This window comes from Acanthisitta chloris, unplaced genomic scaffold, assembly GCF_000695815.1.
Source record: "Acanthisitta chloris isolate BGI_N310 unplaced genomic scaffold, ASM69581v1 scaffold25259, whole genome shotgun sequence".
NCBI classification, from domain to species: Eukaryota; Metazoa; Chordata; class Aves; order Passeriformes; family Acanthisittidae; genus Acanthisitta; species Acanthisitta chloris.
In genome coordinates this window covers 4,706-30,467 of record NW_008691208.1, presented here as the reverse complement: position 1 = coordinate 30,467, position 25,762 = coordinate 4,706, and the positions used below count along the sequence as shown (strand labels likewise).

The 25,762-nt window shown below is 40.3% G+C and overlaps 1 protein-coding gene across 2 annotated transcripts; it reads left to right on the top strand.

Annotated features, from left to right (window-relative positions):
- Positions 1 to 17: 17 nt before the first annotated feature.
- On the top strand, positions 18 to 16,241 carry SPATA13 (spermatogenesis associated 13). 2 transcript variants are annotated; one of them, XM_009082157.1, is made up of 10 exons: positions 18 to 54; positions 2,473 to 2,609; positions 3,027 to 3,206; positions 4,221 to 4,406; positions 6,702 to 6,881; positions 7,511 to 7,743; positions 10,049 to 10,178; positions 10,771 to 11,143; positions 14,778 to 14,856; positions 16,067 to 16,241. In XM_009082157.1, the coding sequence occupies exons 1-10, from the start codon at positions 18 to 20 to the stop codon at positions 16,239 to 16,241; spliced, it is 1,710 nt and encodes a 569-aa protein (XP_009080405.1). The 2 variants fall into 2 exon arrangements, with proteins under 2 accessions (XP_009080405.1, XP_009080406.1); XM_009082158.1 differs by lacking the exon at positions 18 to 54 and having other exon boundaries at positions 2,481 to 2,609; positions 16,103 to 16,241.
- Positions 16,242 to 25,762: the final 9,521 nt, after the last annotated feature.

Sequence of the window (25,762 nt, the reverse complement as noted above, 5' to 3'; positions counted from 1 at the left end):
TGGTAGCCAGGGGGGCGATGGCACGATTCTGGAGTCTGGAGAGCCTTCAGATGGGTACGTGTGAGTAGAACGTGTTCTCGCTCGCTGTTTTGTACAGTGTTTCTGAATGGAACTGGTGAACTGTGGCAGGCAGAGAGCCTGATTCTGGTCACGCTTCTTCCTCTGTGTCACCCACGGGAACCTGCAGCCTTACACTGGTGTCAAAGCTGCTAGGAGATCAGAATCAGTCCCAGGCTGTCTTTTAATTTTTTTGCATCCTGTTGGTGCAGTCGGGAAGACGCACTCCTCCCTCTGATATTTCTGTCTATAAACAATAGAGGAATAGATGCAGACTGCGAGTGACTGACTTCACTTGAGTCTAACTACGAAGTCAGTGTCGGCTTGTTGATTTGGTATGGAATCATGAACACCTATATGTCCCCAAATTGGGGTCATCTTTCATCTGAAGCCAAATGAATTAGGTTATTTTGATGTGCTGTTATTACTGAAACAAACCAACAGGCAGTACTGAAAGTACAGTGGAGATGACCACTGGGATTATTTTTTTTGTTGTTGCTTTATAAAATAAAAATTGATTTAATGAATTATTTATTTGCAGATATTTTTAATAAAGCAGTTCCAGTAAGTTTCTCAAGATGCATTTGATAAGTTTATCAGTGCTCGGATTTGTGAGTCAGTAGGTTAAAAAAAATCTTGGTTTTTTAAACAGGGGTTGTGCATCCTCCCTGCTTAGGCAGATTATGCCTTTACTAGTAACAGAATGGTCAAACTTCCATGTTCTGGTACATCAAGACTATGCCATATTTTTCCACTTTTAATGGAAAGAAACATCTTACAAGTTTTTTAGTAAATCTGTGTGGTAATCCACTTTGATCTCTCTTGCAAATTAATACTCGGATGACCAAAGATGCTAGTGATGGCATGAGTGCCTGTAAGGAGGGGATTGCAGTATTCTCCCTATAAGGTAAACAACAGATAGGCAATGGTGTGCCTGTTAGTACTAGGTGTGTGGAGTAAAGCCAGGAGTCTTCTCTTTGTCACTCTCACCTATCCGAAGCCCAGAGCTCAGCAGGCAGGGGGTACCCAGGTTTGAAGCAGGGTAGAGAACAGCTAGTGTCAGGGCCCTGCTGCTTGGCTAGTCCTTGGTGGAACTGGCAAGCTGAATAACTCTGCTTAAAGGTCCCTTTCCAGGCACTTAGGAGTAAGAGATGCTCTGCAGGCTGCATGGCAATATATCTAGGACACACTAACCTTCTGCAAAGAGTTCATTTCTAGCATTTTGAATTTTGTGTAATTTTTTAGTTTTTTGCTTTTTATGTTTAATGTATTTTTGAGCCCTGTATGATCTTCAGACTCTCTAGTTATTCACAGTGTGGACCTGCCATAGGAATAAATCTTTAGGGATAAATTAACAAGGATCAGAGAGTGCACTCAAGCACTGGGCCACTGGTCATGAATGTTGCTTGATTGCAAGCTCATCCTGATCAGTTTGGACATTACAGCTGGCTTTCAAAGGCAAACCTTCTCTGACAGGTTCCAGCACTGAGCAGTGTGGGTGTCAGTCAGTTAGTATGATTTGTTCCTGAGATTAGTCCCCAGTCCTCTTCCTTTGCCTGTATGGAGATGATCAGCAAAAGGATCTACCACCCAGTGGTGTACCGCAAATGGGTTTTACAGTTTTATGCAGTAACATGTGCGTAGTGATAGTCACTTACATGCTATCTCTGTTGGTTTGTGTGGCTGTGTAATGAGATGAAGTCAATCTTAGTCCTGGCCTCTATTTCTAAACAAAGCTGCCTCTTTAGTCAGAAAATGTGCAATTGTCAAATCAAGAATTTTTTGTGATTTGGGGAAATCGGAACAAGTTTTTTCTTGTGCAGTTACACTGTGCTCAGTCTGGACTCCCTGTCCCCTTAGGTCTCTATGTTGCCAGAGCCTTCCCCAGTGCATGAGAGATGTGGCAGCAGCTGCTGGAGAGCAGGGGCTGTGTGTGGGTTGCCCACCCCTCTGATGGATGGGTGGGTGCAGGGATGTGGGGTCCTTATGTTCCTGCAGGGGATGTGACAGTGTGAGGGCACCCAGCCTGAGCATGACTGTCCCTGCTGACTGCTGGGGGGGTGCTAGGGCTCTCTAATCTGCCACGTGGGAAGCAGCATCCAGGCCTCCCTTCTGATACAGGTCATTTGAGGTTTCCTCTGGGTGAAAAGTAAATAAAGAATGGTTGTGGTTCTATTTTTTTGCGTACAAAAATGTCCCAGTTTTATCAGCTGCTAAATGAGAACATTCCAAAGGAGTAAAAAGAATTAAATGACAGAAAAGTGGTTTTCCTGAGAGCTCTCCTGCCCTCCACTTCTGCTGCTATTGTTATATTCGTGACAACAAAGGCAATTTCTCAGCAATTCCTCTTGCATTGTTTTTTTAATTTGAATCATAAAAATGATGAAGCAAACAGCTGTTGCACCTTTGTTTTAGTTGCTGCAGATGGTGGCACTGAATCTTCAGCCTTAGGGGACGACAATGGCAGTGAGGAAGATTACAGCTATGAGGACCTGTGCCAAGCTGCTCCAAGGTACCTGCAGCCCGGAGGGGAACAGCTAGCAATTAATGAGGTAATGTCCGGGGCAGGGTGGGGAGGGGGCAGGGGCAGGGATGGAGGATGCAGAGGGATGTTTTCCACAGGTCTGAGGTTCCATATTCATAGAAATGCAATGGCATAGTGAAGAATCCAGCAGTCATGGTGACCTGTCTCTGCAGGGCCCATGAGCAGATGCCAAGGGAAGAGCACAGTGATTAGAGCATCACTGGGACTGTAACTCTTTAGCCTGTGTATCTGCTCTGGAGCAGGATTCTAATTGTTCTCACTAATAAATATATGCATAGATTACTGAAAATATGGAATTTTAGTTTTATCCTGTAATAGGAGTAATTGTGGGTGCACTGAGGAGGTATTTTGATCTTTTTATCATTTATAAACAGTTCATAGTTTATCTTTTGTTCTTCACAACCTCATTTTCTTCCTATCTTAGCTGATAAGCTCTGGCACCATCGTCTATGCAGAGGCTCTCTGGGACCATGTGACTATGGATGACCAAGAGCTGGGCTTCAAAGCTGGAGATGTCATTAGAGTTCTAGAGGCTTCCAACAAAGACTGGTGGTGGGGAAGGAATGAGGACAAGGAAGCCTGGTTTCCAGCTAGCTTTGTCAGGGTGAGTAACTCTCCTTGTTGCACCATTGGAAGATTCCTAGCAGAGTGCAACAGTTGTCACAGCATGTTTGTAGCTGAACTTCAGTGACATAACTAGTAATGAGTTCACCAGAAAGAAAGCAATAGAGTCACACCCCAGGATCCCTTAGCTCCTCTGACACCTTTTAGTGTAGTCCTTTTGTAATCAAAAGAATTTCTCAAGCAGAGATTACAGGAGCAGAAAGCTCAACCAGGAGACGTCAGTGCATCCAGAGAGGACACAACAATTTTCATAAGGGTGTGGGGAAAGCTATATTGCAGGAATTTCTTGGTAAAATAGGGCTTAATTTATTATCATGACATAGACTGTGAACCAGATTTCTACCCTGACCTCCCCAGTCAGAACTCGCCCAGATTAATGACAGTATAACTCTTAAATGGTATAAAATAGGAGTATGTTTTAGAAAGTAATTTGAACTAGTTTTTGAAAGCCCATAGTGAAGCTTGAGCCACACTGCATGAAGTACTACACAAAGTGTAAGAGATAGTTCCTGCCTTTGCCTTTCCCAGATATCCTGCCAACATGGGCAATCAGGCAAAAGTCAAAAAAGGAGGTGGTGTCATCCACATCATACAGATGGGAAACTGGGGCAGAAGGAAATTATTTAAAAGTGGTTGAGTTGTCTACTTTTGTAATTTTTACCCATATGCTAGCTTGGCCAAAATAGCACATAAACTATTAGAAAGGATCAGAAATAAGCTTCAGTCTGAGAACTACATGGGCAACACAACAGGATACCTCTCAGATACTGTGAGTAGAAAGCCATGTGTTTAACTGAGGCAGAAATCTCAAACTTTACTTGAATATGCAGTAGGTTCAATGAGAGAAATCCTGTTGTGGACACCCTCTGTAAGGTTAGAGTGGGGACATTTCTGTAGCAAGTCTTCTCCTAACTGTAAGAAGTTTGTAACAGTTTTACCATATTTTGTAAAAGTTTGTGCTTTATTCTAATTGCTTTGTTTGTTTTGGCTGCAGCTGCGAGTTAACCAGGAAGAAGTGCCAGAAAACTGTAGTAGTATCCAGGATGAAGAACAAAATGCAGATACTAGCAAGCATCGCCAGAAAATAGCTGAAAACAAGGATCAGATGAGAACCAACGTTATACAGGAAATTATGAACACAGAGCGAGTCTATATCAAGCATCTCAAGGACATCTGTGAGGTACATACTTTAACCTGAGCAATTCTGCTGGCCTAATGGGAGCAAAACATCCCATGAAAGTTGAGAACCAGAGTGGTTCCTCATATCAAGTCATTCCCAATTGCACTTCTGAGGCTGTCAGTCAGACCCTTGTGGTGTCCTCTTTTGACTTTCCTCTGGCCAACTGCCATGAGATGTCATTTCCTTTATTGAGTAAAAAACTTCTGGTTTTGACAGAGAAAAATTGTTTTGCTTATCTGACAGCTTTTTCCATAATAATGAGGGAAGGGAGTCCATTTTAGTTAGAACTTTTTACCATTAGGTTTATGTAGAAAACTTTGAGTAACTGTAATAAAATCAATTACTTTCAAAAAGTTTTGTCCCTGAACTCTAACTTGGAAAGAAGCTATTTGTTTGGTGAGGATTTTATTTTGGTTTTCTCAAACAAAGGGATTTTTGCTGGATTTGTAGAAGCTATGAAGATATCTAAGGTGCTTTATACCTACCTTGCTTGTTGGACCCCCACTATAACCATAATATGTGGGGGTTCTGCTTTTTTTTCTCAAATTTTATTGAAGGCTCACACTTGGACAAGAAACTTCTTAATACTTTTCAGTGAAGTTTGCCTCTTTGGATATGGACTGTGATGCATTTGACCTGTATTTGACTTGTATTTGTGGTTAGCATCTGGAATGGTGCTAAGCAACCTACCAAAATATTCTTTGCACCCTTAGTTTGCTGAGTTTCTTCCTGTATTTGTCGTGCTGTCATCCTCCAGTGTACCACTTATCATTGGATTATTTCCTGCATGACAAAGTAGACAAAACACCAGTGGTTTCTTTTGGTTTTTGTTTACTTTTTAGATCAGTCCTTCTTTATGCATCCTGAAGAAAGAGAAAGGGAAAAAAAGACAAAAATTGCTAATTAAAAAAATAATTGTAAATATTGTAATTTATATTTATTATTTCCTTAAGCTCGTAAGTTTGTGTGCATAAAAGATCAGGGAGGAATTTGTATGCTCAGCTGTGTTGCTGCCAGGGTTAGCTGAATTCTAGGACATGACTTTTGTATTTTACTGGCCTGTTAAGTCTTCGACTAATAATAATTAATTAATTTTTTCTAATACATATATTCTATACCTGTTTTTAAAAAAATCTGCATGCCTCTGAGTTAGGTAGAAGAGAACAAACACACATTTTCCAAGTAGAGAAGTGAAGTGCCATGTTCAGCTTGTGGAGTTGAGATGTCCTCAGAGTGAATCTGTAGGGTGCTGCAAGCAAGACATATGGCAGAAAATGTACTCAAGTAAGACCAAGGCAGAAGAGCTACTGCAGATAGTAATCCAAATTTGCAAGCTCAGCGCTAGAATGAATCACTAGGGCTAGGACCATGAAGCTAGAGTATACCCAGGAAAACATTTTACATTCAAAAAGTGTTTGCAGTCCGTATTACAAGAGCCACAGAGGAATTAGTTTTCTTTGTTGGTACAGTAGCCGATGTGGTAGTTGGCTCCAGCGCAGCCACTGCACAGCTCTCAGAGCAGATGGCTGTGGAGGAGGCAGGAATATTCATAACAGTGCCAGCACTATTCAGTGTTGCTTCCTGGTAAACCTCACCAGAGCAACTGCAAGGCTATTTCAGCTGTCTGCTCCCAAAGCAGTTTTAGGTGAGGCCTGCCTGACATGAGCCAAATGGAGGAGCCTGGCAGATAACTCCTACCATGACAGTGAACCTTCGCACTCCTCTGTACCCTGGCACCATAACTGGTGTGAGAGTATGAGCACAGCAGCTGTTCCTGGGTATTCAGTCCCTGCATTGTCTCCTCACCACTCTCAGCTTTGTGGAACAGGTACACGAAGGTGTGCCAGCTGTGCGTACCCGTACTTTAGCCCTGGTAGACATAGTCTTTATATTAATTGTTTTAGGGTTTATTCTAATCCTCATAAAGAAAAGTTGTTATGGCACAGAGAAATTGCTACAAAAAAGCCAAAGTAGCAGCATGCATGGGGCCTGAGACCGGGTTGGCCTTAGCTTGAGGGTATTTGTAACAAGGGAGATGCAAATGGGCTTTACACATTCTGCAGGTTTCTGGTTCCCTGGTTCATGTATGGCACTGTGAGACAGGAGTTGGACTGCAAGAGTCACTGTGTAAACATTTCAGATGCAAATCTGAACTTGCACATCTGTGTGCATGGGCCTGGGAAACCACTCACCTGCCTGTAGATCATGGGGGTTTGGCCAGCTCAAATGGGCCTGTTCAGGGTAGAACCTGTTTCACATCTTCAAACTAAAGAGTGTTTTTTATTTCATTTCCAGGGTTATATTCGGCAGTGTCGCAAACATACAGGAATGTTCACCACAGCTCAGTTAAGCACCATTTTTGGAAATATTGAAGATATTTACAAGTTCCAAAGGAAGTTTCTGAAGGATCTTGAGAAACAGTACAACAAAGAGGAACCTCATCTGAGTGAAATAGGGTCATGTTTTCTTCAACATGTAGGTTGCAAAAGTTGATTTTATTTATTAAATTAACAAAATATGATAATAAAATGCTAAGCTACCATGTTAGGAGAGGTTTTTAGTAGTAAGTGCTTCTAAAATACTAAACTAGCAGCATTTTAAAATGTAATTTGCAATTAATTATGTAAACATTTTAGATTTCTCCTCATCTTTAGCAGTCACATAACTTTGTAAATAATTTTAAGCTTCATTTTCAAAACTGTAATGATCACAGATGAGCTAGACTATTTGCAGTGACTTCATATTCAACATGGAAAACCTTTGTAAAGGAATTAAGAAAGGAAGGTGGTGAGGAAAGAGGCTGTGAGTTCTTGATAGACTCATCCCAAGCCTATAGCTATCTTCCCCAAAGAAAAGTACTTCCTAAAGTGGGTCTGATTATCCTGACTCAATGAAGGCCTTTATTTCTGTGTTCTGACAAAGAAGGTACATAGTTTTGACAGTTACAAAGTAGATTTCTGCATGGTTTCAAGACTGATGAAACTGGAAACAATATAGAAAAAGGATTCATTAATCTAATTATATATAATGCATGTTACAAAATTAGCTTTTCTCCTTTATAGACAAATACTTTACTTAAGCTGTATCTTTTTTTTTTTTTATAGCAAGAAGGCTTTGCTATTTACTCAGAGTATTGTAACAATCATCCCAGTGCCTGCATTGAACTTTCCAAGCTAATGAAACAGGGCAAATACCGTCACTTCTTTGAGGCCTGTCGCTTGCTTCAGCAGATGATTGACATTGCCATTGATGGTTTTCTTCTCACACCTGTTCAGAAAATCTGCAAATACCCTCTGCAGCTTGCAGAATTGCTCAAATATACCACTCAGGAGCACAGGTGAGAGAATTATTAAGAAAAATCCTATAATAGTAACACCTAATCACTCAAGCTATTTGGGTGACACAACACTGAGGTTTTTGAGATCAGGAACAAAGCCCCCACTGACCACTGTAGATGGGGCAGCTTGGAACCATCACAGATACTAACAAAAACTGTGTCTGAAAATGCAGCACAGGGGACTGGCAGGATGCAAGACAGAATGAAGAATAAGTGAAAGATGGAGAAGGAAAAGTAGATGGTGCTGAAGTAGGACACAGGGAGGGACGTGTAGTTCAGAGTGAAAAAAAGGCCATTGTGTCAAAGAAATGAAGAATGAAATCCGCAGAAGAAAGGGGGAGATGCATAAATGCTGTGGATGTAAGAAAAGATAAAGAGGTCCTTAGAAAAAAACCACAATCTGAGCAAGTTAGGAGGTGATGCATTTTGGAAACTTAATAGTGATAAACATTGCCTTTGTTTGCAATTGAGTCCAGATATTAGATTTTTATCTGGGATAAATAAAAATTGAAGTTGCACATTATTAGCCATTCTGGTTTACCCCTGAGCTGATTAAATCTTTGACTAAATTAAGATTTTATCTTTAAGTATCTGTCCTTTTACCTTGTATAACTGCAAGAAAAATGTTCCTTTGTGAGCCCTATGCTCAAAGTCCAAATGCAGCCTGAGGCAATGCTTGCTTGGCCAAGGCCTGCACTTGTTTAATCTTGAGGAAATCCCCTTGGAGACTACTGGATTTTTGCCAAGGGCAAAATAAAAAATGTGTGAAGCGCTGACATTCGGGTGTGAAATGCCTCCATTCAGTTCTGTGGCTACGTGGGAAGTGCTGCAAGAACAATTATTAACATGAGTTTCTCTTTCACTGCTACTAATTTTAGACAGGTTGTTCTGTGAGCTATTAAACCTGCAGATGAAGTGATAGCAAGGTCTTGCCACTTTCCACCCATAGTACCTGTTTTCCTGTTCTGTGGCACAGCATCCAGAGATGCCTGTGAGCACAGACAGGTGCCCAGTGCACAGAGGTGCTCACAAACAGGCAGACCTACACCCACACAGAGCCTTGGTAAAGCTCCAGCCAGCGGGTGTTTTTTTTGGTAGCATTTTGTTTGCATAAAAAGTTTGAAAGTTCCAATGTACATAACCTGCTGTGAAGGCCATGGATTATGCAGCAAATATGGAATAACATACCGAAAGAGAGAGAAGGAACCGAGAAGGAAGGGCAAAAGTAGCATTGTGGATATCATATGGTCACCCTGTGGGACATCTCCCTGACGTTTGTAGGATCCTGTTATTGTTAGTCTCAGTTTTTGTATGCAGTGTGGCAGAATAGAGTTTCCACAGATATAAGTAGAGGAGAGAGCGCACAAAGGGGATTCACATCCATCAGCAGCAGCTGATGAAAATAAGAATTGAGACAGAAGCAGATACAAAAGGACAGAAAGACTAACCCGTTTGCTGGATTTATTTTGGGCTCATGCTGTTTTCTACCTCTGACTTCCTTTTCTGCAAGAGGTGTTCTGATAAAAGAGGGAAAGCAGCTGCTCTGCTGGGACTCCTGAGGCAAGAAATAAATCTCTTCTCAGGGACTTCATTTGTAGAAGGTGAAGGAGTGATGGATACTATTCAGAGGGAAACAAAACCCAGCTTGGAGGTTGGGGAGGCTCATAGGCATGTTGTGAGCTCAGGGAAAGGAAGAAGGGAGCAGAGCACTGTAAGAAGGACAGGAAGATTGACATGAATTGATTGCATTTGTCCCAAAGCAGGCTGGGGAAGGTGACCATCTTGTGTCTCACACGCTTGTCCCCTGAAAACAAGCCACTTTCTCAGTATTGTCTCCTTTAATTCCTCTCTCCAGTGCCCGTGTTCTTGGGTGCCTCACCCTGTTTGAGGTTGCTTTTGGAATTTTTTTCTTCCCATTTACCATTCTCTCTCTGCATTCATTGACCTAACCATTGGGAACGAGAAGGAGAAAGTATAGTTACTAAACATGGTTAGAGGAATGCCCTTCCCAATAAAATCCCACTAAAATCTTGCTTTAAAACAAAGGTCCTTTGGTGAAATGTAGCTCTCACTGCCTCCTCTGCCTCCTTCCACCAGTTTAGTATTTTGCTCCTGGACAAACCAAGCGGTACAGCAGCATTGTACAGGCTACTGTGTGAGGTTTGGGATAGTCGAGAATCAGGTTTCTCTTATCTAAGTACCCTGAGTAGAGTAGTGGGTACTGTGAGTTAATACATCCAGCACTGTGTCATGGTTTGTGATTGTATCATATGCATTGCATTTGAAACATACCTACATTTCACAGGGATTTTAACAACATTAAAGCTGCGTATGAGGCTATGAAGAATGTTGCCTGCCTGATCAATGAGCGAAAACGGAGACTGGAAAGCATAGACAAGATTGCACGTTGGCAAGTCTCTATCGTAGACTGGGAGGTGAGTGTCAGCCTGTCCTCTCCTGAGCAAAGGTACTGTGTACAATACTTGATGTCCCCTACAGGCTAGGTCTTTTTGCGTAGGTGGTTGTTTATGATGTCTGCTTTTCAAGTGGTCATTGCTCAGTTAAAAGTCCAGTTGGTTCATTTGCAATGGGTCTGTTACTGATTAACCTTATTTAGAGCTCAGGCAGAGCAGCGTGTATTAACATGGACACTTGTCTTTGAGATGACATGAGATAACAATGTTTTTTAAAAAAATGTAGGATCTATTGGGAGAGTCAAACCTATTGAGTCTCCTTGGGGATTTTGGTAGTTCTGTCAGAACTGGAAACTGTTTCACTGACTTGGATGAGTTTCCTCCTGATTTATGCAGTAATAAAGTAAAGCAGAACCACATTCATTGAATTTACCTCTATTAGATTGTCTACATTGTGTGACGTTTTCAAATCTAATAATAAAAATACAAGAAAAGTGAGTGAACTTAAGACTTGATTATATAGTGAGACTGGTTAGGCACACACTAAGATCTTGAAATATTATTTACTTACATACTTACAATATTATTTACATCTGTCTATCTATCTTCTTAGGGACCAGATGTGTTAGCCAGAAGCTCAGAACTGATCCACTCAGGAGAACTGACCAAAATATCAAAGCAAGGCAAAAGCCAGCAGAGGACTTTCTTCCTTTTTGACCATCAACTTGTGTTCTGTAAGAAGGACTTACTGAGAAGGGACATCTTGTATTATAAGGATCGTATTGACATGGATGAGATGGAAATTGTGGACACTGAAGATGGCAGAGACAAAGACTTTAACATTAATGTCAAGAATGCTTTTAAGATAATAAACAGAAAGACAGAAGAGGTTCATTTGTTCTGTGCGAAAAAACAGGAGGATAAAAAGAGATGGATGGAGGCATGCGAAAGTGAAAGGAGAAGAGTTCAGGAAGACAAGGAAATGGGTGAGTAGAAGGATTTCCTCTCTAAGCAGTGGTTAAAACAAAGGGGAATGTTCTTGCTTTTGCAATTCTTCATGTTTTGTGCAGATGTGCACTCTGCCTTCTGGGACCGGTGGCTCTTTCGTGCCCGACATGACATTTAGCTGTCCGAGTGAAGCCTGTTCAGGTGTGTCTGCCCTGTCACTGTGGGCCAACGGTCCAGGGCAGTTAGAGTCACCCATATGATTCTGGTGCATTGCAGAGCAGAATGAGAGACAAGATATGACAAGATGCAATTCACAAAGACCAATCAATAATAAATATCCATCTGAAATCCTGGCACTTTTGTATGAATCATTGGCCCAAAATATCTATTTGTAAAGGACACTTTATCACAAAGCCACACAGCAATAATTGTGGATTTACACTGCCCACATCATATAATGGCACCTCCTGTGCCCAGGAGACCTGTGTAGTTGCATGGCATCATTAGTTGCAGACCCAACAATAGCACCACTGGCAAAACATACACAAAGGAAACAACAACACTAGTAAGAAAAATAAAACCCTTTTTAGTATTCCTAAGGAAGTAATGAAAATGTTAGTGCACCTGTGTGTGTTCACTGCATGAGAATGTCTCCTTTTCCTTAACACTCTTCAGGCTTAGGTTTTGGATTGACAGCAAATTAACATGGAAGTGCAGTGAAGTGGATTATATAACTCCAGAAATTATTAAGATGTAAACAAGATGCCAAATCTTACATTCCATATTCACTTAAAATACCTGGTCAGAAGAAACCGTTAGATTACAAACGTCAAGCTTTTGATCTTAATGGCTTTTTCTTGTTAGATACAACTGTTGTAAGTATAACAAAAATAAGACTTCCACTGCATGTATTTTAGATAGCCCATAAGCTGAAGAAAAAACAAGTTTACTAATTCATTCTCTAAAGTTCACTTTTAACTCTTCCACATTGTGCCAACTGTTGCAATTAACCCCAGTCATCCTGAGTCTAGAGTAAACAATGAAGCAGGCACAGCTAAACTTTCCTCAGACTTTGCAAACCTGACTCTTCTCCCGTACTGAACATCACGGCGAGACATGATCCCATTGGGCACAATGCTGATGATGTTCACAAGTTGCTCTGTGTAGAGCTTGCTCAGCCACCTTGTGTTCATGGGGATGGGAGGTGACTGCCTTTCCTAATTCACCTAAACAGAACTCTCAAATAGTGGATATTGCAGAGGAGTGAAGGTGATCAGAAGGTAGTAGAGCAATGCTGAGGATCTGATGATGAGTGTCCACACAGTCCCTCTTACAACAAAGTTACAGGAAGCCTCCACTCCAGCATACAGTGAGAACAGTAGTACAGTCACATGGAAGGATGCTACAGGGTAAAACACAGCTCCTGCACTTTGTGAGCAGAACTGAGCAAAAGAAGATAAAAAGTGAATGTTTTCCATTCCCATCCTTTCTGAGAAGCATTCTTGGGCTCTACACCTCCTCCTGGATGGTTATTTTATGGAGCACTGGGAGAGTATGTTGAGTGAGCTAAATGCTTTATGTCAGGATGCTTCTGAGGCTCACACTAGTGCTTTGCCTGGGTAGCAGCAGGTCTGTTTTCGTGTTACCATTCCTCCTAATGCTGCAGAAATCCCCAAGCATGAGGAAACTGCAACAGCTACAGCCTTAAATGTCATTATCTATTCTGCTGGGACCTCATGAAAATCAACATATGATATTCAAAAGGGTAACCATTCAACAGTGGTGGCACTGGCAGTGATATCAATGAGATTTGTTGTAGTAGCACTAACTCTTATTTAGGGCTGGGTCACAAATTTCCATGGTGCTGAGTGCAAGGATTGCATGGAAGCAATTGTGCTTGCTGGTCTTCAGGCATGGTGCAATATAGTGGAAAAAAATAATCAGTGAAAAGGGAAACTGTATTTTTGATAATGGCATATAGGCACATGCAGTCTTTTCTGCCCATGTAACATCCAGCCTTCTGGAAATTTGCTTTTCAAATGTCACAACTCATTATTCCAATGTACCTGATTTGGGACAGGTATCATGAATCAGAGGAAAGATAGTTGAGTTGTAATAGCTAATGTCCATCTGGTCTTGTGAGTCACAGTGACTTAGACATTTTCTCCATGACCCAGAAGACTGCTTCTTTTCTAAAAGTTCTATTTTTTTTTGCATAATTGAACATGTCCTTCAGCCAAAACCAGTGGAAAGGTGCCAGTATTCTCAACCTCAGGTTTAAATTTATCTTGTTGATTTTGTAAACTGTCTTGCTGGACTTCATACAAAGCCTCTAATCTGACCGCTCAGAGAACAAATACATACTCTTTCAATTCAGAACTGCAAATGGCATTTTACTTCTCTTTTCAAAGACACTTTGGTGTGAGTCACTGTCTCCCAAACCATATCTAGCTTTTCTTAGCTTTTATGAATATAGGAGAAGAAAAGGCCACAGCCAGAAAATTTTTCTCCAAACCACTAAGAGTAACCATATGAAAGTTGTCTGATCTCTGTTGATGAAATTGCTTTCATTTTTAAAAATCTGTTTCCTTGTTTCTATAAAGGAAAAAGAACCCTGCAGAATAAAATAAACTTCTGCTACCCAAAAATTATGGCTGATTTAAGTTAATAGGCTGATTTGTAAAAGTTTCGTAAGTTCAGGATAAAAAAGTAGAGGGAGTTTTACAAGTACAGAGAAGTGAGGGAATATGCAAAATATAACCAAGCCAGATACTTCATTCTGACTTTGGATCACAACTTCCATGCTCTTTGTGTGCATATGAGTGAAATGAGTGACTGCATCTGTACCCTGTTGTCTCCTTGTGCAGATTTATCTCGACTGGGTGGTACACAGGGAGAGGAAACTGAAGGGCCTGTACCTGGGCTCCAGACAACGCCAGTCACTGGTGTCACCTTTTATAGCGGGTGTCTGGCCTCTGCACTCACCACAGATGAGTCAGACATAGCTATCACACGACAGTAAATTGCATAGGGTTGACCACATACTATAGCATCATGTAGGTTATACAAGTATGCAAACAGGTACATGAGAAACCCAAGTGAGGGATCCAGCCCCAGTCTGATGCAGCCACAACCACATCACAGCCTGCATCACTGTCTGGCAGATGTTGTGATGCTGGCCTCTGAGTGGAGGAAAAGATAGCCAGATTTGTATTACTGCAACACCAGTGACTTCAATTTGTTACCCCAGGTTAGCTCAGAGTGAGTGAAAAAAGAAAAGGATGCTGCATTTGTGATCTATTACTGAGTGGCTTGTAGCTTTGAGAAGTGTTCATTTACACTCTTTATTTAAAATCTTTTATTATCTGGACTTACCTGTGAAAAGAACTTTTTGTGTGGTCAGTTCCCCAGTGTTTGCCATTTTAAGAACTGGAAAGCAGTTTTTCCCAGTAATCTACAGGCAAATCAAAGTTGTTCCTATCGATATCCTAGTGCAAAACTATCCTTATTCATATCACAAACTAACATACTTCTAAAAATTTCAGGTGTGTTACTATTAAGATTAAGTAAGAAATGTTTAAAATATAGCTTACTTATTTATTTTCATTTAATGTAATCAAGTATTAGATAGAGTAATTTTGTACTAGTGCCCTAATTTACACTTTGACACAGGCATGGAAATCTCAGAAAACCAGAAGAAACAAGCCATGCAGAATGCTCATAAGTCAAGGCAAGGAAAAATTAAAGGTGAGTTCAGAATTGCTTTACATTCTTTACTGTGTTCCAGTGATCTTTTTGCTATTAAATAGCACATCCTGGCTATGGCTGAGTTCTTCAGTCTTTTAAAAAAGTTTTCATGGTGTACATGGAGTCAAATAATTGCCATTAACCTGTATTTGAATATCAAATTCCAGTCCCTCTGTAAACTGTCTACTAAATCAGCTCCCCAGGCTCCTTCAGAGGGGCAAGTCAGTATTCTCTATATTAGAGAAGAAACTCGAGGTAAGGCAAGTGGTTTATTTTAGGATGTGAGAAAGTGCATGCAGAGATTAAATTAGAAATGAGGGTTAGTGATTCCTTCCTTAGCTTTTAATCTGTTTTTCTTTACAAATTCTGTGCTTTGTTTGACATACCCTGAAGTTCTTTCTGCAAGCCACGTGTTGCAGTATTCACAATAATACAGTCAAAAGGACTTCCTTCTGTTCTAGACTAGAAGGAAGGATGAACTAGAAACTTGTTTAGCAAGAAATGGCTTATTTATTTATTTTCTACCTCAGAAAATATGTTGTGATTTTGTCCTTTTCCATCTTGAAGTCAAACTTGGAGAAACCTCTAGTGTGTTGAGCGAATAAATTGAGAAAGTGGGACAAGATTTAAATCTGAATTTAGGAGTGAAGGAGTTGATGTGAGGTTGTTCTCTGCTCCCTGGGTATAATATTATTAAAGCATTTTCTTTTTATCAATCACTAGATAGACTGTCTGGATTTGCAGGGGAGTGGCTAATATTTGTGATTAGGAGATTCTGTTCAGAATGCACAAAGGTCAAAGTCTGAGAACATTAACCTGAAAAAAATACTACAAATGGAAGAAATAACATTTTTGTTGGTAGCAGTATTTTTCCCAGCCTTATTCTGAGAGTTGACTAAAATCTGAGTATCTACTGTGAGAAGTCATGCCTTTGAAATGCCAGGATTTACTTGTGCAAACAGAATAGTCAGGCTATGTGAAACTGCTGCTTACTTTTTGTAATTCTTTTATAAATACTTTTGCCCGTATTATTCTCTTCTAAAGCAAAAGCAATGCAGCAATTAAAAAGTCTAACATCAGAAAAGGTAACCTTTAGTCAAGGTCATGGCAGAATTCATACTGTCCCTTGACCCTGTGCTTAACTGTTTGTGGTATTGGTTGTTCTGTTAGCTGACTCATAAGCTTTCTTAAACTGTTCCTTTCGCAGGCGTAAGCTACAACGGGTGTCCCATGCCTCCTCCACACCAAAGCCTGCACCCCATTCACCAGCGACACATCACTGTGCCTACCAGCATCCCACAGCAGCAGGTGTTTGCCCTGGCAGAGCCCAAGCGGAAGCCATCCCTCTTCTGGCATACCTTCAACAAACTCACTCCCTTTAAAAAATGAGAGGCCAAGGACCTGGAAGGACATCAGCATGGAGAGAGACTTACTCCAGAGGAGAGCGTTGGAGATGCAGTCAAGCTTAGTTGAGCTCAGCCAATCTCCCATGTTGGAGGCAAAACCTTGGGCTCCCTTGAGCCAGAAATGCAGCCTTTGTCTAGAAGAAGAATGAAGAAGGCTGCTCTGAAGTCCATGTTACCAAGTGTCCATGTTGCTGATGAAGAGCAGCCTCTCTCCTCACAAAGACAACTTGCTGTAACTCTGAAGCAGCAGTATTTGATCTCTGTCTTAGTTACGTTGAAGTAGTGACGAAATCATGCAGGTCATTGTAACATTTCATTTTTCTTCACTTTACATTGATCACCAAATTTAGCATAGGGACAAATTTTTCCTTAGGAATGTATCAGCAAGGAATCTTTTGAGCAGAGACCACTCATTAAAATCAGGTGGAGACATCCCATGCGATGAACTCTTGCAGAATTTAGTGGACCTTCATCTTCCTGTCTTTTTCTATTAAATTGCCAAATGGCAGGAGAATGTCTCATGAGGCCTTACCATATTCCAGATTGGAACAGGGAAATTTTATTCTGTCATATTGAAACATGAACAGAGCATGAAATGGACTATAAAGATAATGTGCATTTATTGCACATAAGTGGAAATGAGAGGAGCCCAGGGCATCTCAGATTGATTTGTTGCAGTCAGAGCAATACACTGCATGCATGTATGCTCTTCAGTATAGAGCTTTTATATTGCTTTTTGCGCACTTCCTCGCCTGGGAGACTCTTTTTTTTTATATCTCCAATATGCTTATTTCTCTGTGTAAAAAAATATTTTTTATTTTCTAACAGAGATAATGTGAATGTATGAAGTCAGAGTGGAGACAGTACATGGTGACTGCTGGCTATGTTACATAGGTCTCACATTTTTATTCATATAGTTTGACTTGGAAAATGGATGAATAGTAATGTAAATATATTGAAGCAGTCTGGATCCATAGTTCTTATATACAGTCAGTTGATAATGGGATTTGACCAATAACTTCTTCACAAAGAAAGAGAAATGCTTACTGGAAGGGACAGAGAAATTGAGTGGACCAGAGATGGATTTTTATCTTGGAGTCATCAGTCTCGTTTGGAAGGGGAAGGTCAGCTCTGGCCATCATATGCAATCTGTGATCTGCATTGCTACAATTTGCCTATGACGTGAGGTTGATTTGGGAGAATAACTTCTAAAAAGCCACGGGGAAGAAAGAGGATCCTGATATTTGTAGCATTGATAATTTCTGCTTGATAGCGTTCATCAAGGATGACAAGACTGCTAGTAACACAGACAGAAATAAAGACTCCATATGTTTCAGAACTGATTTGTTATGAATGTCTTTCCAATGCTTTATCCTATGCTGCTGATTAGGGGCATTATATGATGATAAGGATAGATCCAAGGGTGTTTTTTGACAATGGACACAATCACCTTTGTCATGAATCCATAATACATGAAAAACAAACAAGGGGCTAGAGGCCAGGCATCTTAACAACAATGTTAAAAAGCCTTATTTGAAAGATGTATTTGTTCCTACTACTATTGTTACCTCCATATTTTTATTTATCATCGGTGTTGTGAAGCCCACTAGTCACTAGATTTTGTGACTGAATGACTTTGTGGCAACTTCTGCAAAGCCCGAGTTTGTGGTTTTGATTTTAAGTTACATCTTTTGACAACTGTACATTTCAAATGCCTTGTGTACATAGCTCAGCCAAAAGGCAAATTCTGGTGATGCTCAGCCAAATCGTTCACTGTATAGTATATATGCCTGTGCTTTCCCATAGCAGTGGAGGATGACTTAAACCAGTTAAGAACTGGAAATGTGCACTGACATTTTTAATGATCCAGCTTAAAGAAAATGCACGGGAAAGTCAGTGAAAAAAGCTGGTTGTATTTTTCTTTTGAAGTTTAAAACAAGCCATTGCTGTTCAGATTTTTCTTATAAGATAATTCTAAATGCTCAATTTAAACACAAGGAGCAGACTTCCAAATGCAGGCATGGATGCTTGCCCTTCCCCTCAAATGAGTAACCTTTTTGTGTTTCTTACATACCCATTTTTGTGGGTACTCACCATGTTCAGGCCTGCAAACCAACGTGATGTACATGCAGTGGAAGTGGAGATGGTGTTTTTCATAATCATGTTTTGAAAAACTTCTAGATGCAAAAAAACTCAGTCTTAAGTTGGATTGCAGTGCTGACTCAGAAACTTGCCCAGCTGGATCTGAAGACATTATGAGATCCACACTTATGTCTTTGCTGAAACCTACTTCCTTCCAGGGCTTGGTTTTGTGGAGCGCTGGGAAAAATAAAGAGGTTTTGGGATGTATTTTCTGATACATCAGTGCCCATGAAGGTTCTTCCCATGTAGTACTGCTGGTGCCTTAGCCCTACAAATGAACAGAAATGTTTGCATATGGTTTTGGATGCAGCAGTTTTTTTCTCAAGAAGTGAATTTTAGAGCGATAAAGAGCAAATATTTCATGGTGCAGATTACTCAGGACAGTTTTACATATAGTACCCTTTATATAGCTATGGTTGTTTTGTAATATTCTTTGTGTCTTTCTTTGAAATGTAAGATAAAATATAATAGGACAGGCCAAATTTATACTATACCATAGTATTTTAAACAAATTATAATGAAATTCAAACACACAATTACATTATTCAACAATTAAAGCAAATATTTACTTAGGGGTCAGCTTCACTTTAGAGTCTGTGGGAAAAAGAGTTGCAACTAAAATGTAAAAGTTTGAATTCTAGCAGCTCTTGCCCTGATTGTCCTTCTGATGACAAAACTTATATATTATGAGAAAGGTATGATGGCAACATCTGTTCTTTTCCTTTTGCTTTTGCATGCTTTAAGTTACTATAAAAAGTTCTAGGGCAACTACTAAGCACATTTGTGCCTCATTTAGATAAAGCACAGCCAGAGCCTTCCCCATGGCCTGCTGAGCAGATAACCTCAGACTTTTGCATGAGATGCAGTAAAATATAATTGTCTTCAAATGTGTTCCCACTGAGTTAGGAAAATGCCAAACCATAATTGCATCTAACTCAGAGCATTTGATGTATGAAATAATAAGATTGTTTTACAAGTGGCTCTTGCCATGCTAAATTTCACATTGAGTTTTAGTGGTCAGTGTAATAACTGAGTTCAAAGACAGACTTCTCAAATGTTCCACATTTTAGCTGTCTTTTGAAAATAATTGTATCACAGTTTCGGAGCCAAAGGTCTTTAGCCATAACTAAACCATTACCTTTCTTTGACTGCCTTTCTGCTTTCTTTTCTATACGTGTGGCATTTGTACGTAAGAGATGCCTTCTGAAAGACCTGTAATTTAAAACTATTTGTTGTAAATACCAGGGGTAACTTGCATATATATTTTATTTTGATAAGCATTTTGTAACATTTTATCTTCCGTACTTTGCTTTGTGTATCTTACCATCTGCGTGCTGTTACACATGTTGTAAATGAAGAGTCCTGGCTTCAGAGCAGAGGAATTGGCTGTTGATGGCTGAAGTACCATGTGTAGGACTGCAGTAGCTTGATGTGCATTTGTTCTGAAGTAATTGCATTACAAGGTTTATTTACTCTTAGAACCCTGTTTGTCAAATGAATCTATTTTCTGGAAATAAGTACAAACTTACATTCCTATTATTTTTCTCTTATTGTACATGTTTGAATTAAATAATGTACAAAGCTGAAGTTCCTCATCTGTGTCTTATAAAACTTTATTGTGCAGTTTTAAAATTGTTGTGGGGTTTTTATTGTCTATATAATTTCCTCTGTGATGCAAAAAAAATGTGTCAGCTGCCATATTTCTTTTAGTATTTTAAAGGGAAAAAAAGTCACATCATCCCCTCTTGGTGTCCCAGTAACAGCTACAGTACTTCCCAGCTCAAGTTCATTTTAACAACTACTAAGCCTGATTCTGGGATTGAAGTCTTCATCGTTCAGGTAAAGTCCATCCTTGTTGCTGTCTCAGCCATATGCCTCTGTGATCATTGTTGCTTTACCTTGTCCTGAGCTCCCACAGTTCCCCTTGGAAAAATTGCAAATGCAGCTTCTGTATTAATAAAGCTCCTGCTAACAGAGAATGGTGACTTAAGTACTGTAGTTCAGGTAAGAAGGATCAAATTATATTTTCTTTGGAGCGAAAGGAAAATCTTTCAAAAGGGTTCACCCAAAAGACATGTTATGGAAATGCGTGTGAACAGGCTTACCTGCCTCCTTGTTAGAGCAGTGGGCAACACTGCTGAGGATTCAGCTTACTCCTCTGGTGCAGGGAAGTTTTTTGTCTCACATTTTTCTGACAGAGCAGGGGCCCACATCTGAAAGGTGTGCCTGTGTCCTTCCTGCTCCAGGCTGTGTCAAAAACTATGTTTCACTCAGACACGTTAGCTTTAACAGAATAACATACTTGACTGGAATCTTTTAATCAGAAATGTTTAGGCAAGTTCAAATGGTGTCAGAATAGTTGTGTTTGCCAATTCTTTACCCCTCTTTCCAGTATCCAAGCTCTTGTATTTCTTGGTTCACCTCAAAGCTGAGAGTTTCTCAGGCCTCCCAAGTGCTGCTGCAGTGGGATGTGTGCTGAGTGCTCCAACATCAAAGTGAAAGGCACAGTTCAAGCACTTAGTGAGGTAGATCAGATGTCTGAAAAACATACCTTGGGCAAACACAGGATGCTGCAATCAATAGGCTTTCTGAGGAGCCTGTGGTTCATCTGGCCATGGTGAGCTCATTACTGCATTTTGTTTCATACTTTGGCAGTCAGGCTAAATCCTGTAGGTCATTCCACACTATCAGATTTAAAGTTCTTCCAGAACTGATCTATCAGGTAGAGCTTTTAGTTCCCCCAGAAACAGCACTGCTTGTCTTGGATTTTTTTTTAAACAGCTACATGATGACCTGTGCTTGGCAACAGAGACAAGGACTTGGGCCTTTATATGTTGCAGTACTAAAGGAGAAATGAAAAAGTCAGCAGTGGAAAACTGCACACCACATAGCTTGTAAGGAAAGCGCACAAACACTCCTGACACAAGTTAGTGTATTTCTAAATATTTTTCAAAATTCAGTTACTCTGAGTGGCTAGAGGACTTGTAATTGTGAGAATATATCAAAACTGTATAAAGTGCCAGCACAGTGTGGGTTTGTTAATTGTAAGTCTGTGTTAGACTTAGTTCCCTGCAGTCAGAACTGACTTCTGGTTGTCCAGGTGAGTGACTAGGACTGAGAGCTCACATACTGACACTATTAGGTATTTAGGCTCGTGTGTGTAAGTGTGTGTATGTGTTGGTATGCATGTGTATTTACACCTATACTTCCTTTATAGACTCCATGTGGTATCCCGAAATAGTGTCTCTGCTGACACCTACAGCAGGTTGCACCACACAAGTGAACCACACCCATCACACCCTCCCTCTGAATCTTACATCTTCCGTTTCTTTGTGGGGGCTGATGGGGGGAGTGAGGCAGTGTAACCGAATCACACCTGAGCAAGGTTTCACCTGAGTAATTTTAATGTTTTAAGCATTCAGAGTGGTCCACCTGCAGTGACAGACAAACCACTCTGCAGACAGGTGAAGGCTGGAAGGTATCCATCCACATCACTGGAGTCCAGTGCCAGGAAAGTTCAGAAGGGCAAATCTGAGAGGGCAGAGGAAAGAAAGAAGTGCCACTGACCTTCAAGGGCTGAGTTTCTCTTGGAAGAGAAACACAAAATGATGTAGGATTTATTGACTGTTTCTCACAGTGATTTTTGGAAAGCTGAAACTGCTTAAGGGGGAAGGAGGAGATCCCAGTGCTTCTGAGGGACTTTTTCTGGCAGAACCAGGTACATGCCAAATTCCTTCTTGTTTCTGGCACTTAGGAAATAAGATGGAAGGCCCAATATATACACTAAAGTGAACTGTCAGTAGGCAGATTCACTAGGCACAACTAACCACGGTCCCATCCTATGAGCATATCCCAGACTTTAGAGGTATGGACTCCTGAAAGACTGAAACAGTGTCTAGAAAGTGCTCTGCTGATAAGGTTGGGTATATCTTCTTCTATTAACCACCCATGTCATGGTCATGACCACCATGTTCATCTCCTAACAAAGGTAATTGGAACAGCAATCAATCTAAAAAAACTCTTGCATCTCCTGCCATTCAGATGCAATGGTTTTTTTAAGAGCAAATGATGACCTTTTGCTCCTGTGTAATTATTTTCAAGGCATTATTCAGTGATGAGACAAGACATACCAGAAAGCAGCTGGTGGTAATGTTTGCCCTTAAGGTCACTCCTACAGCAGCTTTCTTGGTTGTCTGCTAAAAATGCATCAAGCCAGACTAACTGCAGAGACCATCAAGGTAGAGGTAACTAATGAATTACATCATTCTCACCTCGGGATTGGCAGAGACAGACATAACTCTTGTCATAGTAAAATTCACAGCTTCATTTGGCTCAATTGTAAGGACTGAGCTGCCCTGGGAGGCCCTGCTGCTGCCTGTGCCATGTCCCCAGGAGCCCCCAGTGCTGTCTCACCAGTCACTGGCTCTCCCAGCACCCTGCAGCCAGGAAGGTTTGTCAATAAATCCAGGTTTTCTGCATGGCAGGACAGATCACTGAGGGCACAGCACTAAGCTGGCAGGGTGGGCTATTTTTCAATGACTTGAACTTTTGAAGTGAGAGAAGAGGCTGAGGCTAAGCAACCTTAGAAGAGTTCAGATGACGCTTGATGGGTAAAGAGGAAAGGATTGTTTGTTGTGGCTCTCATTTCTTCTTCTCACTTAGCACAGCAGCAAGGTTAATTTGTCTACAGAAGTTCATTCAAGTAGAGCAGCTAATTGCGGCACATGGTCCTTCCTTTTCCTCAGAGCACAGTAGACAGATGTCCCAGATACAAACCAGGGCACCATAACTCTTGCGATACTTTCGAGTTGCCACAGGGTGGTGGTGAAGACCTTACCGAACACTTCATGGCTCAGCGCGCTGAGGTTACATTCTTTGATAAGCACAGACCGCACAGACCACACGTGTCATATCTTTGCAGTGTAGGAACTCCCTTGGACACAGTGCTTTCAGTCACTTGCACCAACAAGGGTGAATTAAGGCCATTTCCTATTGCACATTAACTGCTGTTACTTTTGTTTTTATCCTTAACTGTTCAGCATTTAAGGAGTTGATGATAAGCTCTGCTGCTTTACCTCCACTAGTCCTTAGCAGGAGTATCACTAGTTTTGAGAAGACACAGTTAAATATTGAGTTAGGCTTTTCCAAATGTACTTACCAATAATATATGATTTAGTAGCCCAATAGCTTTGTCTGTTGCTTGAATACTTAGATGTGGAGGCTGCTAATTACACATGAAAAGCTCTCTTTGCCAATCAATTTACTTACTTTAATTCACCCTTGTCACTTCTTTTCCCTAATCACCTAAAATTTGTGATGCCATATTCGCAGCATTTTTGCCTTAATTTCTGTAGTCTTTGTTCCTAATTCCATTGTAAATTACTTGATACAGAAACTAATTTTTGACATGGTTTTGCAGCACAATAATGGTATGACACATGCCTTCCATCCTATAAACCAACCGAGCTGTCAAAGGCTAACATTTGTGTGATGTATCTGTACAATGGAACAGGCAAATCCAAGCCTTATTAATCCATTTTAACGATTTTCTTTCATGTAACACTGGTAAAAGTCAAAGTACAGAGCACTCCAGCTTAATATTGGAATAAATAGGAAGATTCTGGTTTAAACCTCTGTTTTAATTATTGAACAGCGCTCAAAATTAAATCACTGACCTTTGAGAATTCAGTGACCAAACAAGTGCTTGTCCTTAAGGCACATGTCTGAAGTGTGCATTCCTTTACATGAAGCTTTTACTCTCTGATTAAAGATGGCCGAGAGCACTGAAAGTACCAAGTGAATGAGGTAAGTACAAGGATCCTATATACATGATGATGATGATAATGATATTGATGTCAGCTTGTGGAGTGGAGTACATGTATGGGGACAAAACTGCCTATGCTTAAGGCAAGATGCACTCTGTTAGACAACTGGGAATGGGAGTTTCTGTAGCTGGACAAGGACTGTCAGACTTCCCCATGGGGTGCATCACATTCTAACAGTGCAATACAAAGCACTTTTTCCTTTTGCACTCCTGTGAAGTCCTTTGATTAAGGCAGCAGAACTTTATATAGCTCAGAAGTAGCAAATGTTTTCGTGAAGTCCTTTGATTAAGGCAGCAGAAGTTTATATAGCTCATAAGTAGCAAATGTTTTATCTATTTTCACCTTTCTTTAGTGCCAACCAGCAGCCGCAGACTAAGCAGGATTTTGCTGGTGATCAAACATCTCTGAGGAAAACCATTGGCAAAATAACACTGTAAATCACATTTCCAATAGTTGTTCCAAAACAGGGAACTTTCTTAAACACAGAATAAGAAGATCAAGGAATACGTCTCAAAATTAAGGTCTTCCTCTATAAATTATATTAAAAGAGTATTTAGATCGAATATTGCTAACAAGGTGCAATTATTACTGAGCATACAAGTATTTCTCTATGTGGTACTTGTGTGCATTGTTTCATGAGACTGAGAAATGGTGGTGAAGAGATTAAAGAGAAGACTTTTTTTAGTCAATGCTAGTTAATATTTCAAAAGCAATAATGATCTTAGTATAAAGTTCTCATTAATAAAAGAACCAATTTAAAAGCCAATTATCTAAAACTTACTTATTCTATCACTTTTAGCTGTTTAAGTACCCAACCTATATAGCCCAAGCTTCTGTGCACTAGACATTTATGAATATTGATTCCAAATAAAATGGGCATTAATTTTGTTGCTATTTGATTTTTGTTCCTTAGTCTAAGCTCTGCCCATTAATTGCTCTTACACTCACTTAAAACAGAATTAAGTCTTAATGTCTTTCAGTGGGCCTATATTAAAAGATATTAAATAGGAGGGACTCGCTAATGAAAGGATAAATACAAGCTGGACTCTAAGTAGCACAGTTACATGAAGTGGGAGAGCCAGGCTAAAGACTTGTTTTTGCCAAAAAAACCTCTCTTACTTGGTTCCTCACATCTTTGCCCTCTTGTCACTCTGCTCCAGCTCTGACTCTCTCTGAGGTCATTCAACTTATTAACTCAGTAGATGAATAACTCCAATGAATAGTAATTTAAAATAAACAAACAAAATGATGATTTTTTTGGTGCTGAATTAGGGGGTAATTTAAAATAAACAAACAAAATGATTTTTTTGGTGCTGAATTAGGGAGTTGAATTGCCTTAGCTCACCTCCTGTGGCACCATCTCCTGGGAGATGAGATGTACAGCTCTGTAGTCACAACTAGGTATAGGGAGAAATGCAGACAGAGAAATGAGCATTCAGACTCTGTTTCTCTTGGTTATGAGCTGTTTCACTGGCTCAATTATATTATTTTTGCTTTAAGAAGCTGTCAGATGGATACTAGGTTATTAATGGCCAGT